The 14,619-nt window shown below is 46.0% G+C and overlaps 1 protein-coding gene across 2 annotated transcripts in view; it reads right to left on the bottom strand.

The window, feature by feature from the left end:
- The window catches only part of SETD3 (SET domain containing 3, actin N3(tau)-histidine methyltransferase), a 48,340-nt gene that overhangs the window by 29,494 nt on the left and 4,227 nt on the right, over positions 1-14,619 (bottom strand). The window contains exons 3-5 of one of the 2 annotated variants that reach the window (XM_016220171.2): positions 14,296-14,444; positions 12,143-12,215; positions 11,589-11,845 (exon numbers count right to left, since the gene is read on the bottom strand). In XM_016220171.2, the coding sequence (XP_016075657.1) occupies positions 11,589-11,845; positions 12,143-12,215; positions 14,296-14,444 (479 nt within the window). The remainder of the gene's footprint in view (positions 1-11,588; positions 11,846-12,142; positions 12,216-14,295; positions 14,445-14,619) is intronic. The other variant, XM_016220172.2, reaches the window with a different exon arrangement.

Raw genomic sequence — 14,619 nt, 5'->3', positions numbered from 1 at the left:
TCAGGGGCTGTACACTTAAGTGATCAGTTTTATGGAAGACCTGACAGCTGGAAATACAACTGAATTACAATGGAAAAAGCAAATTCCCTCCTGTCTGACAAATGTCTTATCACCACATTTATACGCAAAGAACCAGGTAACAGTCTGATAAAAACAACACACTTTAGAGTCCATTTACTTTATGAACTGAATCTTTTGTGAAATACTCTATACCTAGAAACACCTTTCCTTCCATTTCTTACCTAGCATCACACCCTTGCAGGGGAAACAGGATAGACCCCCCCTTTTTTTATATTGAGGCTCAGAGAATGTGAGTGACTTGTCCATGGTCACAAAATGAGCTACTTATGGAAACTAGGACTCCAAGGCACTGATGTCTAGTCATTGGTTTTCCCACTATGCCTACTGCCTTCCAGACAATTCCTGTTACACTGCACCCTTCCAGAGTTGAAGAGCTTTCTGAGTCAAGACAGGCTTAGTCTCCATTACAAAACTCCTCCTTGGTCTTCCATCACCTAGCATCTGATTGGAAGGCCCGTAGGTCTTCGTCTCTGTCCTGACAACAGTGTCAGCAGGACAGGGCCAGGAAGAAGGCCTGAGACAGGCCACAGAGGCCTTGCTACAGCCTGGCACCGCCCATCCACCTGAATCCCATTCAGACGGCGCTCTCTCACAGCACCAGGATGAGGATCTTGCTGATTAAACACCCCCTTTAAATTAAAAAGAAAAACAGGCCAATGAGGTCGGTCTGGAATGCCTTTTTCTTCGTGCAAACTTAATGTGGTCCATGTCATGTTCTTACGGTGTTTCATTCCTGGAGCAGCCTCTCCAGGAAGGTAGCATGGGCCATACCTCAAACAAAAACCCAGAATTGTGTCGAAAATTGTTGACGCTGGCCCCACCCAGGACTTGTCTCCTCCAGTCACTGATTACTGAGTCCTTACCCTGTCTAGGGACCTGGACAGGCCACCCTCTGCCTCTGTGGTGCACCCATCTCAGCAGGAACTATGAGTGTATCGCCCACCACTCACAGCATTTCACTGGCTTGTCTGAAATACAAGTCAGAGCGACTGAGCAGCAGGCTCTCAATAAACGTTTATGGAATGTGGGACCAGCTGCCATGGTTACAAGATGAAATCGGCAGGATACCTTAGAGAAGACACTTTGGAGGCAGATATGAATTTAATCTCTGGTGTATCAATCATTAGGTATGAATTTAAGTCCTGGAACAGGTCTCAATTTCCTCACCTATCAAATGGGAATAACAATCAGACTGAGCAGGGCTGTCGTGAGGATTCAGTGGAATTGTGCTTTACCGCAGATCCTGGCACGGAAAGTGCTACCGCGCACCTGTTCTGTTCCCTCCCTCCCTTCCATCCTGTCCCTCTCCACCCTCACTCCCTCTTGTCATGGCATACCATGCTCTAGCGAAATTAGTAGCTGTGCTGTGCCCTTTGCCCTCCACCTGGCAACCTTCTGGGCCTCCTTCAGGGTCAGTTGCCATCCCCACCTCGGGAAGCCTCTCCCGTCTCCCCACTGCTGTTTCCCCACCTCTGGGTGAGTTCCCCAGCTGCCTCTGACTCACTGCACTGGATCTGCTTTTCCACCAGACCGAAAGCTCCTGAAACAGACACCTCCTCATCAGCTTGCTCCTGTCCCAGAGCTAGTGCTCCTCACGTATCAGTGGTGCTTGATAACACGAGGTAATGGCCAAGAGAACGGTCCAGATGCAGGAGACTTCTGTGGAACTGTGGGATGTGGGGGTGTGTGTGGGGGGGGGGGTGCGTGTATGTGACGGAGAATGACTCTCCCCAGGGACAGTTCTCAGTTCTGAAATGCCATTCCTAGGTCCTCAATAGACCGTGGTCCCACACCTCATTGACTCAAGGGGACTCCATCTCACATCGGTCTTAGCATTCACGGACACAAGGCCTGTCACAGAAGCTGTACCTAGGTTGTCCCTCAGGTTAGCCCGACTTGCCAGTTAACGGGAAGCCAACGTCCTTCTGGTTCTAGAACCACAGCCATTAATTCACTTTAGACTGATGAAAAGACCACCCGAGAGCGAGGACTTCAATGCCGATGGTAGCATTTCTGATGTAAATGCTGCCAAATAAAAACTGGCTTATTAATTTTAAATGACTTCACAGCATTTAAGGGAAAATGAGACTGACACAAAAATTTTAAAACTCATTAGAGTCAGTCTTGAAATCACTGATATATTTAAATTGAAAGCTGCTTGTCTGACAGCTCCCTGTTCAGACACGCTGTTGTGTCACCACGGTTAAGGTTGGGTGAGCACTTCCATTAAAACTTCACTTTCACAAGCTTATAATTTCACAATAAAAATCTGCTCCGTGCCTGACTTTTGCATACAAAAGATTTCTGCTTGAAAAATATATTCCAAAGCACAAAATAAACCTGTCTGAACTGAAAACACAGATACAATATTACTTTTGGTGTGTCCTGGGTTAGAATAAGCTAGAAATTTAGGATCAGAAATTTCCTCTCTAAACCACAGAGCTTAGAAATAAAGGTTGGTGAAGTGAGTTTAGGAGCAAGGGGAAAAGATAAAACCGATTTATTCCAGAAACCTCCAGATCATCCTTAACCATCTCACAAACTTCACATTAAGCTTATCACCAGATCCTGTGATTCTACCTTAAAACACTTCTCCTGTTCCTCAGGCTATCAGGTCTCCCAGCCTCCCTGGTGCCAGGTTATCTTTACACAAGCAGGCAAACCCAGGCCAATCTGATGGTGAGGCTCCCCACGGCTTCCGGTCATGCAGGACAGAAATTCCAGGGCCTGCCGAAGGCCCTCAGGCCTGGCTCCTGCCACACCTTTGGTCCCCTCCTTTCCTCCCCCCTCCCTCCCAACCCCCATCCCGTTCCTGGGTACAGGACTTTGCTTCATCTTTCCCTCGTACACCCAGTAGGAACTCTCCCTAACAACGTGCACAGGCCCACCTCTGGTTAATTATCTTAATAGAATGCTTCACATTTTAAAAACACATTTACACCCATTGATATCTCTGCTCCACTCCAAGTCTGAGACTGAGACAGGATAGACTGTAACTGAAAACTGAGGCTCAGAGTTTGAGCCACTTGGGCAGGTGTCACATAAACAGATCCTAAGGCCCAACTTCATCACATACCGGCCTGAGCCACACAAACCACAGGCATCCCAGGAGATGCCCGTATCAGACTCGGGCAGCTGGTCCTTGCAAATCCACAAGGATGCCCCACTTCCAGGGTGCTGCCTCTGCTGGGCTTGAGCTGTCTTCCCCTCTCCTCGCCGCCCCACTCGCCCACCTCCAGACCTTCGCTGACAGATCCCCTCAACCAGACAAGCCCGCCTTTCAAGCCCTAGCTCGGGTACCACCTGATGGCCCAGGCGGTACGGAGCTCAGACAGCAGACACCGCCTCAGTTTACCAGTTTCCCTCTTCAACATTTCCGGCCAATTATTTCCCTCCCATCTCCCCCACAAACTTCCAAAAGGCAAGGCCCTCATATTACATTTCTATATCCTTACAAGACCTACCACTGAGTGGGAAGAGAAGCAGGCAGTCAGTCACACTCCATTATTAGCATCAAATAAAACCAGGAATACTGTTACTGTTTTTTTCCTGACGAGATGGAATGTAAATAAAAATAAACACAGCATCCATGCTGTGCTTTCGACTACTACTGTTTAAAACTCACTTTCTCTTTAGAGCTGAGAGAACAAAGTTGATTGTGAAAGGGCAACATTGTCTGAATCACAACATATGACAAAGCTCAAGGCCTCAAGAACACAGGTGGGCCTAAAAGGAATAGCTGTCCAGAAATAGAATTCAGGTCTGAACGCTGTCACAGTAGGACATTGTGCTACAGTCATGTGTGAGGTGGAGATGCCCAATCATTCCCAGGAGGACAGTCGGGGACAGGGTAAGGAGGAACACACTCAGATGTCTACACATGAACTCTTGGCAGTGACCATCAGGTGAGGAAAAAGTGAGGACAGAAGCTGACAGTGTTGGGGACACACAATGCACAGCACCTAATCTTCTGCAGAACACTGAAGGGATTTTTTTAACAGAGAAAAATGCAACAGTCCAAAGAATATAAACCAGCTGTCTGGAGAGCTGCTAGCTGAACTTTCCTAAAGGCAGGAGATCTGAAATTCTTCCCTTGCTGCCAATTTCATCTCGTGGAAGACAGAGGAAGAAGACACGGATGTCAGGGCCACAGAGCCTTACGCAAAGTGATGATACGTTGTGTCACACTTGGGTGGTACCATCAGGTTTAGCCTTTGTCCCAGCAGGGACAAAGTGTCTTTGTACAAACTCAAAAAAGCTGCCTGTCTGTGAGGATGCAGCTCTGCGGGGACACAGCTTGGGGAGTAGAGGACAGGCTGGACTTTGGCCACTCACCTCCCACAGAGGCCCTCACCCATGTGCCTTACACATGGAGACCTGGAAGGCGATTGGTTCCTTCACTCAGTGAGCTCTGCCTGAGCCTCTTGTGTGACAGGCACTGTGCTGGCAGTAGTGTCACACTGACGCCCAGGAGAGAAAGGTCCCTGCCTATGAATACCACACCCCAGAGGAAGAGAAGATAACAAATAAGTACAAAACCAATTAGGCTGACAGAGATGTCAAGGAAAGTAGCAGCATGCCAGTTGTGATGGTAAGTTTAGGTGTTAAACCCAGCTGGGTCATGGCGCCTGGATTTGTTCAAACATTATTCTGGATGAGAGTAACATTTAAACTGGTGGACTACTGATAAAGCAGACTGCCCTCCCTAACATGGGTGGGCCTCATCCATCAGACAAAGGCCTGAGTAGAACAAAAGCTGACCTCCCCCAAGCAAGAGGGATTCTGCAGCAGATGGCCTTCAAACTTGAACTACAGCATCAGCTCCTCCCTGGGGCTACTTTGCTGGTCTGTCCTGAAAATTTTGGACTTGCCAGCCTCCGTAATCACCTGAGCCAACTCCCTAAAATAAATCTCCTATTTATACATACACACACCCTGTGAGTTCTCTAACACAGTAACAGAGTTGACAAGGGAGATCTACTTTATGGTGAGGAAAAGCCTCACTCAGGAAGTGACGTCTGAGCTAAAACCAGAAGACGAGAGGAGGCAGGAAGTTACAGAACTGGGGGGAGCCCCAAGCAGAAAGGGAGTAGATGGCAAAGCCCTGAGCACAGGCAAAGCTGGGCAAGCCCAGGAACTGATCAAGGCCAGAGCAGGGCCACTGTCTGGTGAAGATGAGATGATGGTCCTGGGGAGCTGGCTGGGCCAACACCGATGAGGCTGGGGCAGGGCTGGGCACTTGTGCACTAGGCCCCACACAGGTATCACTTCTTTATTGCCACCTTGGCCGGCAGGTACCCACTTGCTTTCTACAGATAAGCGACTCAGACTCCAACTTAACCTAGCCAGGTTTATCTAGCAGGCCACAATACTCCAACTTAACCTAGCCAGGTTTATCTAGCAGGCCACAGGCTGACTGAGGAGCTGCTTTCTTCTCCAGAACACTGCATCCTACGAACACGTCAATGGAAAAGTCAAAGCTGTCCAGCTGGGTGCAGCGTGGGCTACCGGGCAGAGTCGGAAGAACTGCTCTTAACAAAAAACCATTATATCACATGGGGCAACTTTTGGATAATCTGCCCGGCAGAGACTTATTGCTAAAAAGAATTTCTACAACGGTACAAGACATGGTCCACGTCTTGAAAATGATGAAAATTAGATACATGTTTAGGATGAGTAATTTACAAAATCAGAAACCTTAAGACAGGACACAATAAGAACAATCTTATACTACGTTTATTTGTAATGGTCAAGGTCAGCTATCAGGAACAATCAAGGACACAGGGCAGGGCATTTCAGCAAGACAGCTAGAGCCTCCAACAAAGATAAAGCAACTGGAAACTCTCCAGAGGCTATGCAAGCCTGGACTGGTGTTCCTAGGATCTGGTGTTTCCACATTCTTTATACCATTAAGTCAAATCGATAAGGAGAATAAAAGAGAGAGGACCACAGGTTTTCTCTCGGGGGAACCACAGGCTTCCTCTAGGAGTGAGCATCTCCCACCTCTGGACAGCTGTGACTAGGGGTGGACAGGGGCTGTCCTTCAGGGAGCTGGTAAGCCGGTGCAAGTGCACGGATGGCCCACGAGCACAGGCCTTGCAGGCAGCAAGCCATGGATGGGCCAGTTTTCTGTAAAGTAACAGCCAGAGAGATTTAACAAGACTGCTCTGTCCCTAAAACCAGACTACTTCTGTGTCCCAAAATTAGCCAAAACAGCCTTAGAGACAGACTGAGGCTCAGCCAGCCTGCAGCTAGGACAGCCTGGGTCTAGCTGACCTGCCATGACGCCAGCCAAGGCGTGGGCGCCCTGAGCCTCGGGCAGCCTGCTCCACAGCTCAAATTCCTATTTGCAAAGGAAGGACTAACACCTCCCTCACCGAGCGACTATAATGATTAAAGCAGCACCAGGGAGGGTCACTCTGACCAGGTGGTGGCTCTGGATTCCCTAGGATGTGCTCAGGAGCCATTTCCACCCACCCTGACCCTCAGCACAGAACACTACGGTACCACAGAAAAAGACCCCTGAGCAACTCAAATAACCTGAAAACAGAAATTACTCTTTCCCTCCTCCACCCTGGAATCTCTACCCCAGGTCCTGTTATCACAACCTGAGGAATAACTCTTGATTCATCGCTCAGGACTCTCAACCGTTCTAGCCAATTCCATGGGCTTTCTCTTACCCTCACCCTCGCCTCTGCCCCTGCTCCTCCCCTCTTCACTTCTGCATCTATTTGTACCCTCACCCCTCAGTCAGGAGAAGACGTGACACTGCCATGAACCTGGCTGAGAACAAAATGTCACAGATGGAACACATTTGCCTCCAGGGAAAAATTTAAGCGGGAAGGAGGTCAGGAGAATGGTATCTAGGAATCAGTATCCACAGCCATGCTTTCAACTTTGTATTATGTTTGCAACATTTCTGGAAGTCTAAAAAATTATTTCAAAATAAAAAGTTTAAAAAAAAATTGTGCATCTCCAGAGATACTAGAGTCTGTCCCCAGGTGTGGTAACTTGCACTTGAGAGACAGTAAATACTAGCTAAATTAATAAACAATCAAGAGGATACGATGGGTTAAAAACAAAAAGAAGATCGTAAACCCAAGGTGAGGTGCAGGTGGTGGGCTGGTTTATCTGGGAAGGAGATTCTTACAAGGGTTTCCGGGTGGAGTCTCTGCTGACTACAGAGTCCCTTGCTGCCTGGGAGGGACAATGTGGAAAACGACCTTACAAAAACCACCACCAGCAGAAATGAAGTCACACAAATGCACTGCACACCATCCCTTCCAATGCTCCTCAAGTTCACGATCTACACACACCTACAACGGCTTCAGATGCTGACATACAGAGCCTGACACACAGGGTGTTGGGACTTTTAAAGTAAGCGAATGCCCAGAGGTCTACTCCAACTGGATGCTCATGAGGCCTTGTGTGTGATCAGACTTCTCCACGTGTAGATGCATTAGGAAAACGTGGGCTAAATCTATCTCCGGCAATTCACATCTTGTGCTGCTCTGTGTGGCTCTGTCACAAGGAAATGGGGGAAGCAACTGCCTGTATTCAGCCACAGGCACTACAGAAGCCAGGAACCAAAGTGAAGTCTTCCTTTGCCTCTTAGTGGCCCTATGTGTAGCAAGTTGTAAGTATGCCTGCTCCCGTCCCACCACGACAGCCCTGGATGGCAGGAGAACAGCCACCACGACTGCCTACTCGTCCTGAAGCATAAGTGAGAACACGTGGCTGCAGGGATGTGTGCCTTGAAATGACATTCACAGCAGTCAATGCACAAATGAGTTTACCCATCCACCACATGCCTTCCCTTGCACCTCTCAAACTGTTTGATCAAAGCCAAAGAGGAAACCCAAGTGGGACAAATCAATCACTTCAATGGGGAAACAGTGATTTTACAGACATGCCTCTACTCTGCTAAACCCTGTACACTGGCATTTACTTAGAGAGCGCCATATTCAACCACAACAACACAGGAAAACGTGCACGTCCTTGAGAGAGCTTTTAACCTCACAACAAGCTGCTATCCCACGTGGCTGGGCCTGGTCCATCAGATGGATTATCAATGAAACAAACAGTTCATCCCCACGATCTCATTTCTTTTCCACTGATGCAAGTGAAAAACAGCTGGACAGCATTCGTCTGCGGTAAGTCAAGTCAAATCTCATGTAACATGCTTCACTTTCACACAATCGCATTACTTCAAAGTTGGGTATAAGCACATCCTACTTTTCCATTAATTTCTATCACAAAACTGGCCACACATTTCCAGGCAAAACACCCAACATGGAGCTTAATTCTGGAATATTCTAATCTGCTAGGAGTTATTTTCATGGGTTTAAAACTCTCAAACAGTTATAAATGCCATTAAATTGTCTTCTGCCATTAATCCTCTCTTCTCCGTGGCTCCCTTTCCACAAACTGACAGAAATGTCACCACTTAGGTCTGTCAATGCACACTCGCCTTTCCCAGCACCTGGCTGGATCACGTTTCTAAACTGAGCTTCTAGATCTGGCTGTAGGCATTCCTCTACCATTACACCGCAGTGTGAAGCTCCACCAGCAGGTGCTTCATCTTAACACACGGTACAGCTGGTCCTCAACGCTGTGAAAGGGTTCTGCGACTTTAAGCGAAATGACACGCAAGGACACCAATCTTACCATAGGCTAATGGATATGAACAAGAGTGGACTTCCTGTGGCACCTCAACATTATCCACACTGAACAAAATGGTTATTTCAGAACCCACTTGAGGCTTCTGGTTACGCACATCCTACCCTCTGCTGAACACCTGAAGGACACACTGCATACTGAACACCTCCAGAGGATACAGTATAAACACAATGTAAAACCCATAAGAGACGATACAACCCAGGCTCTGCTACCGCTGGAAGGACCAGCAGAGGCCTGGAAAGACTGGTTTTTGTTTTTGTGTTTTCTCATGAAAAAAAATTACACAAATTTATTAAAAGATAGCAAATACCCCAAAATGGGATAATTTGGTGCAGTAAACAAAAATTTCAATAAGGTGTCTGTGATATGTGACAAAGTAACCCTAATATTCAAACAGAACAGAAAATGGCAAACAATAGTTTCAGTGATTTTGAAGAACAGGCCTAGGAGACTTGCCGGGAAGGCTGTGCAAGAGAATGCAGTAAAGCAAGCTACAGACAGACAGTAACCTGAACTAGCAAGTGGCCACTAAAGGGCCCCTGACCAAGGAAATATGCCGGGAGGAAAGAACACAGGATATTATTTTTCTAGAGAAACACTGAGATAAAAAATGCCCTTCACAGAATGCTACCTGAGGAAATGGTTAGCAGAACTGGTGGACATCAGAGCCAGTGCTGCCTCTTTCGGAATAAAAATCCTGAAGGCTGGACTATGAGCTTTCGGTGCCCCCCTCCTGGGGACTTTGGAACCAGCACAGACACATGGAACCAAGTCGTGTTCGCTGTAACATGACTGGCGCCCCACGAGACAGCACCAGCTCAGAAGAAAATCAACAGATCTCGGTTCAGACACACTGCTCAGTGCAGGCTCCAGGAAGATGACTTTAAATGGGAAGTCGTAACTAAAACAGCAGATCGAGTTCTAGAATTTGGACCCCCAATGGCATGCAGGTGTTTGTGATGCATGACACGTGCATTCCTCTGGGAAGAGGGTTCCCGACCCTGGAAAAGGTTAAGAGTCACAATGCCAAAAAAAAGAGAAAGAAAAAAAGGCCACCACAATGAGGCAGGTCACTGTAATGAAACGGTAACTATGAACTGATGTAACACCACTCACTTCCTCCCTGAGTGATAATGTGCCAATGAAGTGACCTACTAAGAAGGAGCCAAGGCCCCACCTCTGATCCCAGAAAGCATGAGAGATACAGGTTGGGTGCTGATGTGAGAAAACGTGGCTCTAACAAAATAACAGTGCAACGCTAACATTTGCGTTCACTCGGGACTGCTACCAACTGCTTGTAGGAGCAATGAGAACATCCTAAAACTAGAAAGACAACTAGACTCAAAATAAGATGTTTTAAAACTTTTGCTTAAGTCTGTTTTTCTTTGTCATGAATCCTTATGCAAAATTCTTCTACTCCACGGCCTACACCTTCCTGGTTGGCACACAGCGCATCTCAATCTGAAACTAAATCACTGAGTAAGAAATTTTCTACAAAGCTCATTATGACGTATTTTCATTTTGTAACGATTCCCTTCTGCTGCCTAACTGTACTAATGTTAAGTGACGGTGACATTTTCTCCTTCTGAGAAAGAACCACACGTGGACTAACAGACTGTCAGGGTGATGGTGTTTGCTACATGGGATGCTGTGCTTCTCCCACTGGAAGATGGGTCCCAGGGCACCCAGTGGCATGTGGGGTCACAGGAGAGACGGGGCCAATTTCCCACAATGCCAACCTAACTTGATAATATGTCATTCAACATGATTTTAAAACTATAGCAAACCAACATTTGCATTAATTTTTAAGATTTAAAAACATGAGACCAAAGCCCAGCAACAATAGCAACAAAACATGAGACTTCAAAGCCATTCTGAGCTTGTGATGGGTCACTTATGAATGGGTTTCTTAGTAGAAAAGATTAAGAAATACTAACATAAGGTACTGTGGGGACAGAGGGAGAAGCAATTTAAAACAATAAAAAAATAAGTAAATAAAAAACACAACATGTCCTGAAGATGAACACACAAAATGGTAACATAAACCAAGTGTTTCTGTAAAGCATCCAACCGCAATCAGGGCTTCACAGAGATAAACTCATTTGTCTGCTCAGCAACCCTGGAATCAGGTGCTGTATTTATCCCATTTTACAGATAAGGGAATGGGAGCAGAAAGACTTGCCCAGAATGAAACTGCTCCAAGAGGTGCTGCAGGGACCCGAATCCTGGCAGGCCATCCCAGAGCCCACCCTCTCAATGACTGCCACTGGCCTGTGGAGACGGCTTTGATCACGACGTCTTTCGAGGGTCTCACAAGAACCTGTACTCCTATCAGCCATGGGCCCTGAGGCCTCGTTCACAACCGTACAGAGATTGTTATCTGACTCTTACTTAGAGCTAATTAAAACTAATATAATACACAGCACACTTTGAAAAAAATAAAGAAATCAGCATAATTTAGTAAATTAACTATCGATATTCTACTACCAATATATATGAAGAACCCACAAAAGGACTTATATTTTCTTGGAAAATTTATATGCAGAGCTATAAATGTATGACATTTATAGCATTTAAATTTTCACTGTACTCTGTTGTTTTCAGAACTCGGTGACTCTCATAACTTGGGAACAACTGCTGTTTATATAAATACTGGACACCATAAAGTCAGACAGTCAAGTCATCTTTCGGTGACAATTCCAGGAAAGTGAAAGCAATGCACCAGAACACCTCATCGCGTGACACGTCAAACTGCTGAGGATCCTCGCTGAGGCGTGCGGCTTCCCCTCCCGCCACCCGAGGACAGGGACAGGGAGGGGCCCGCTCACCTGGATGACCTTGTAGAAGTAGGCGTACTGCCGAGCTGTGTTTTTATACTGGCTGAAGACATCGTGCACAGCCTGTGTGCACTGCAGGGACCGGACTTCATCTTCCTCAAAGTAGAGGGGAGTGTCGTACTCGCTGGGCAGTGTCTGAATGTAGGGCTGCCAGAAAGAGTTGGGGTCGGCTCGCTCGCACAGCAGGTGAAAGGCCAGTGTGATGTTCCCCATGGCCTGAAGAATTCGGTCTTGAGAGTACAAGGGCCCTGAAGAAACCCAGAAGTTAACAGAGTAAGCTCCACAACTTCTTTAAAAAGCATTTGTTTATATTATTAAAGTTATGGAAATCACTAAACAGTCCTGTAATGGTTAAAGTAACGTGCATCTCTCTTCTGACATTCGTCTACTATGTCAGATTATAAGCGCAGAAAACTCGATGTGAATTTGGGGCAGAAGTTCACCAGTTGAGAAAACAACCAAATATGGTCCTTAGCTCCACAAATAAAATTGTACGTATTTCTATCATTTTCACTTTGCTTTGAACAGTCAGAAATTATTCTCACCCAAAATTGAATTTTTAGCAGATTCAACAGTCATTAGTAATTTCCGTGGAACCCATAAAAATAATTCTTCTGCCTAGGAGGGAAAATAAGAAAACAGAATCATGAGAACAGCCATTCCAGTTTTCACTCCAGCTGTGTCTACGGGCAGAAACCCCACCACACCTGGGGGACAACTTAAGGGTGCATATCAGCACCGCATCGCTAATTACCGAATGTATCTTAAATGTAAGCATTTATGGTGTCATTAAATGAGTGGAAGCTGCTTTAAAATCCTATCTCCAGTAGAAAAACTAAGTACATATACCAAGAAGACAAATAATCAAGAGAGACTTTCGACTTTAACTTGAAGCAAACATAACAACTTGGGGTAAAGCACAAAGATGTTTACTTTATTCTTGCTGTACTTACATTTTTAAGGGCTAAAAACAAAACAAAATTTCTACCTCCAGCAAAACCCTGACTCTATCTATCCACATGAACTAGAATATCTTATAGTGTTTGAAGCTGGAGTAATAGTCCCTCCTCTACGTGCCTGCCTTTCAACGTGACAGTTACCGGCAAAAGCCCATAAGACACGTTTGGAAATGAGATGCCTTTTTCAGTACATTCTGTATGTGTATTTAAACAGCACCTTGACCATGCATGGTGATGGTATCACGGGTGTATGCAGATGTTTAAACTCATCCAACTGTATATATTAAACATGTCTAATTTTTTACATATGTTATACCTCAATAAATCTTTAAAAAAAAACAAAATCCGCACTTAGTGATGACAAACCACAGCTAAGATATTGTGGGCAGTCCTAGCCGGTTGGGCTCACTGGTTAAAGCATCAGGTGCATGTGGAAGCAACCAAGCGATATGCCTCTCTCACACTGATATTTCTCTTTCTCTCTCTTCCTTCCACTGTCTCTGAAAAGCGATGGAAAAAATATCCTGAGTTTAAAAAAAAAGATATTGTGGGCAGCACCCACACAAACAGTGCTATTCGTCTGATGCATGAGAAGCATGTGTGGCATCTCATTTATCGTCGTCTATCTACTGCCTGAATCATGGCGATGTGTGCCTTATTCCTTACTATAGGCTATTAAGCATCATGAAGGAAGAAACCTGGGTTTTTTTTGGAAGTCTGGTATAGTAACAAAGTACACTGACATACTAGATTATTTAATAAATATCTAATAAACCAGTGTATGGTTTACCAATGTGTCATCAAAAGGTTAACTACAACCTGGTCAAAAATGTTGCTGGAAGTCTGAGGGGCCTAATAATACCCATTTCCTCTACCCAAGTTGTGAACCAACTGAGAGACAAATAAGACTCCAACAGACGGTCACCCAAAATATCACTGACTGAATCCCGGAATTAGATGGACCTCCCACCAAGTTACAGGCAGAACTAGAGTTCCAGAAGCCTCCCCAGGTGTGCCAGGCCCTGGAAAACTTAGAGGGCAGAAAGAGCACAGCACAGTGAATGCATGTGAGCAGCAGCTCTCACAGAGAGAAAGGCCAACTCTAGTTCCTTCTCCCAAAATCATCAAACAGAGTATTTCTAGAAGAGGCAGGAGTGAGAGGCAGAGAGGCTGCTGCTCCCCCATCTGGAAGGAAGGACCAAGAGTGAAGGAAAAGCATTTGGCCCTCAGCAGATGTCTATTTCTCTTCTCTTCCCATCACCTCTGGCTTGCCGATTCAGTAAATGGTACCTCCAACCACTCAACTATCCATTCCAGAAAGCCGGTAAGCATCCTCTACTCTGCTGTTCCCCACTACCACCCACGTCCAACCAACCACAGGGCCCATGTGCTCTGCCCACAAACCACCTGAGCCCACATCCTTCTCTGTATTTAAACCTCAGAATCCTGCAAGGCATGTCCCATGGTCTCCTAGCAGAGGCCCAGAAATGTGAGCTCACTTGCCCCATCGCTGGTTATTAGCACAGCTCCCATGGAGGACAAGCGGCAAGGGGCTGCCTGCAACACAGGGTCAGTTAGGGGACCGCTGCAGCAGGAGTGGCAGTGTTGGCTGCACCCTGCCCCCACCCGCAACGCTCAGAACAAGCCCAAGGCATTTGTCTCCACATCTTGTGTCCTCTACACGACACAGTCCAAACACAATTAGACACCCCTCCCAGACCAACGGTGTATAAACTCACCTTGATATCTCTTGTTGCTCTCAAACCAAAGCCCTCTTCTTTGAAATTAACCATTTCAAAACCCTCAACCGAAGCTCCATTTTCAGAGGCCCATTTCATTAGATTAGGAAAGTAATCTTCTCTTTTTCCATCAAAAGTAACAGACAGACCTGTATCAATCCATGTTTTACAAAACAAGAGCTACTTTTAGGACATATATCATTCATGCTACTCTCAGAAAATAAAAAAACAAACAGATCATAACTAACACATGAAATATTAATAACACTCCAATCTTGAGAAAAATTAAAGCTAATCACCAGATAGTCACAGTACATAGGGTTA

The sequence above is a fragment of the Miniopterus natalensis genome, chromosome 1, assembly GCF_054644295.1.
Source record: "Miniopterus natalensis isolate mMinNat1 chromosome 1, mMinNat1.hap1, whole genome shotgun sequence".
Lineage (NCBI taxonomy): Eukaryota > Metazoa > Chordata > Mammalia > Chiroptera > Miniopteridae > Miniopterus > Miniopterus natalensis.
Note: the sequence above shows the minus strand (reverse complement) of the source record. Positions and strands in the feature narration are given on the sequence as shown.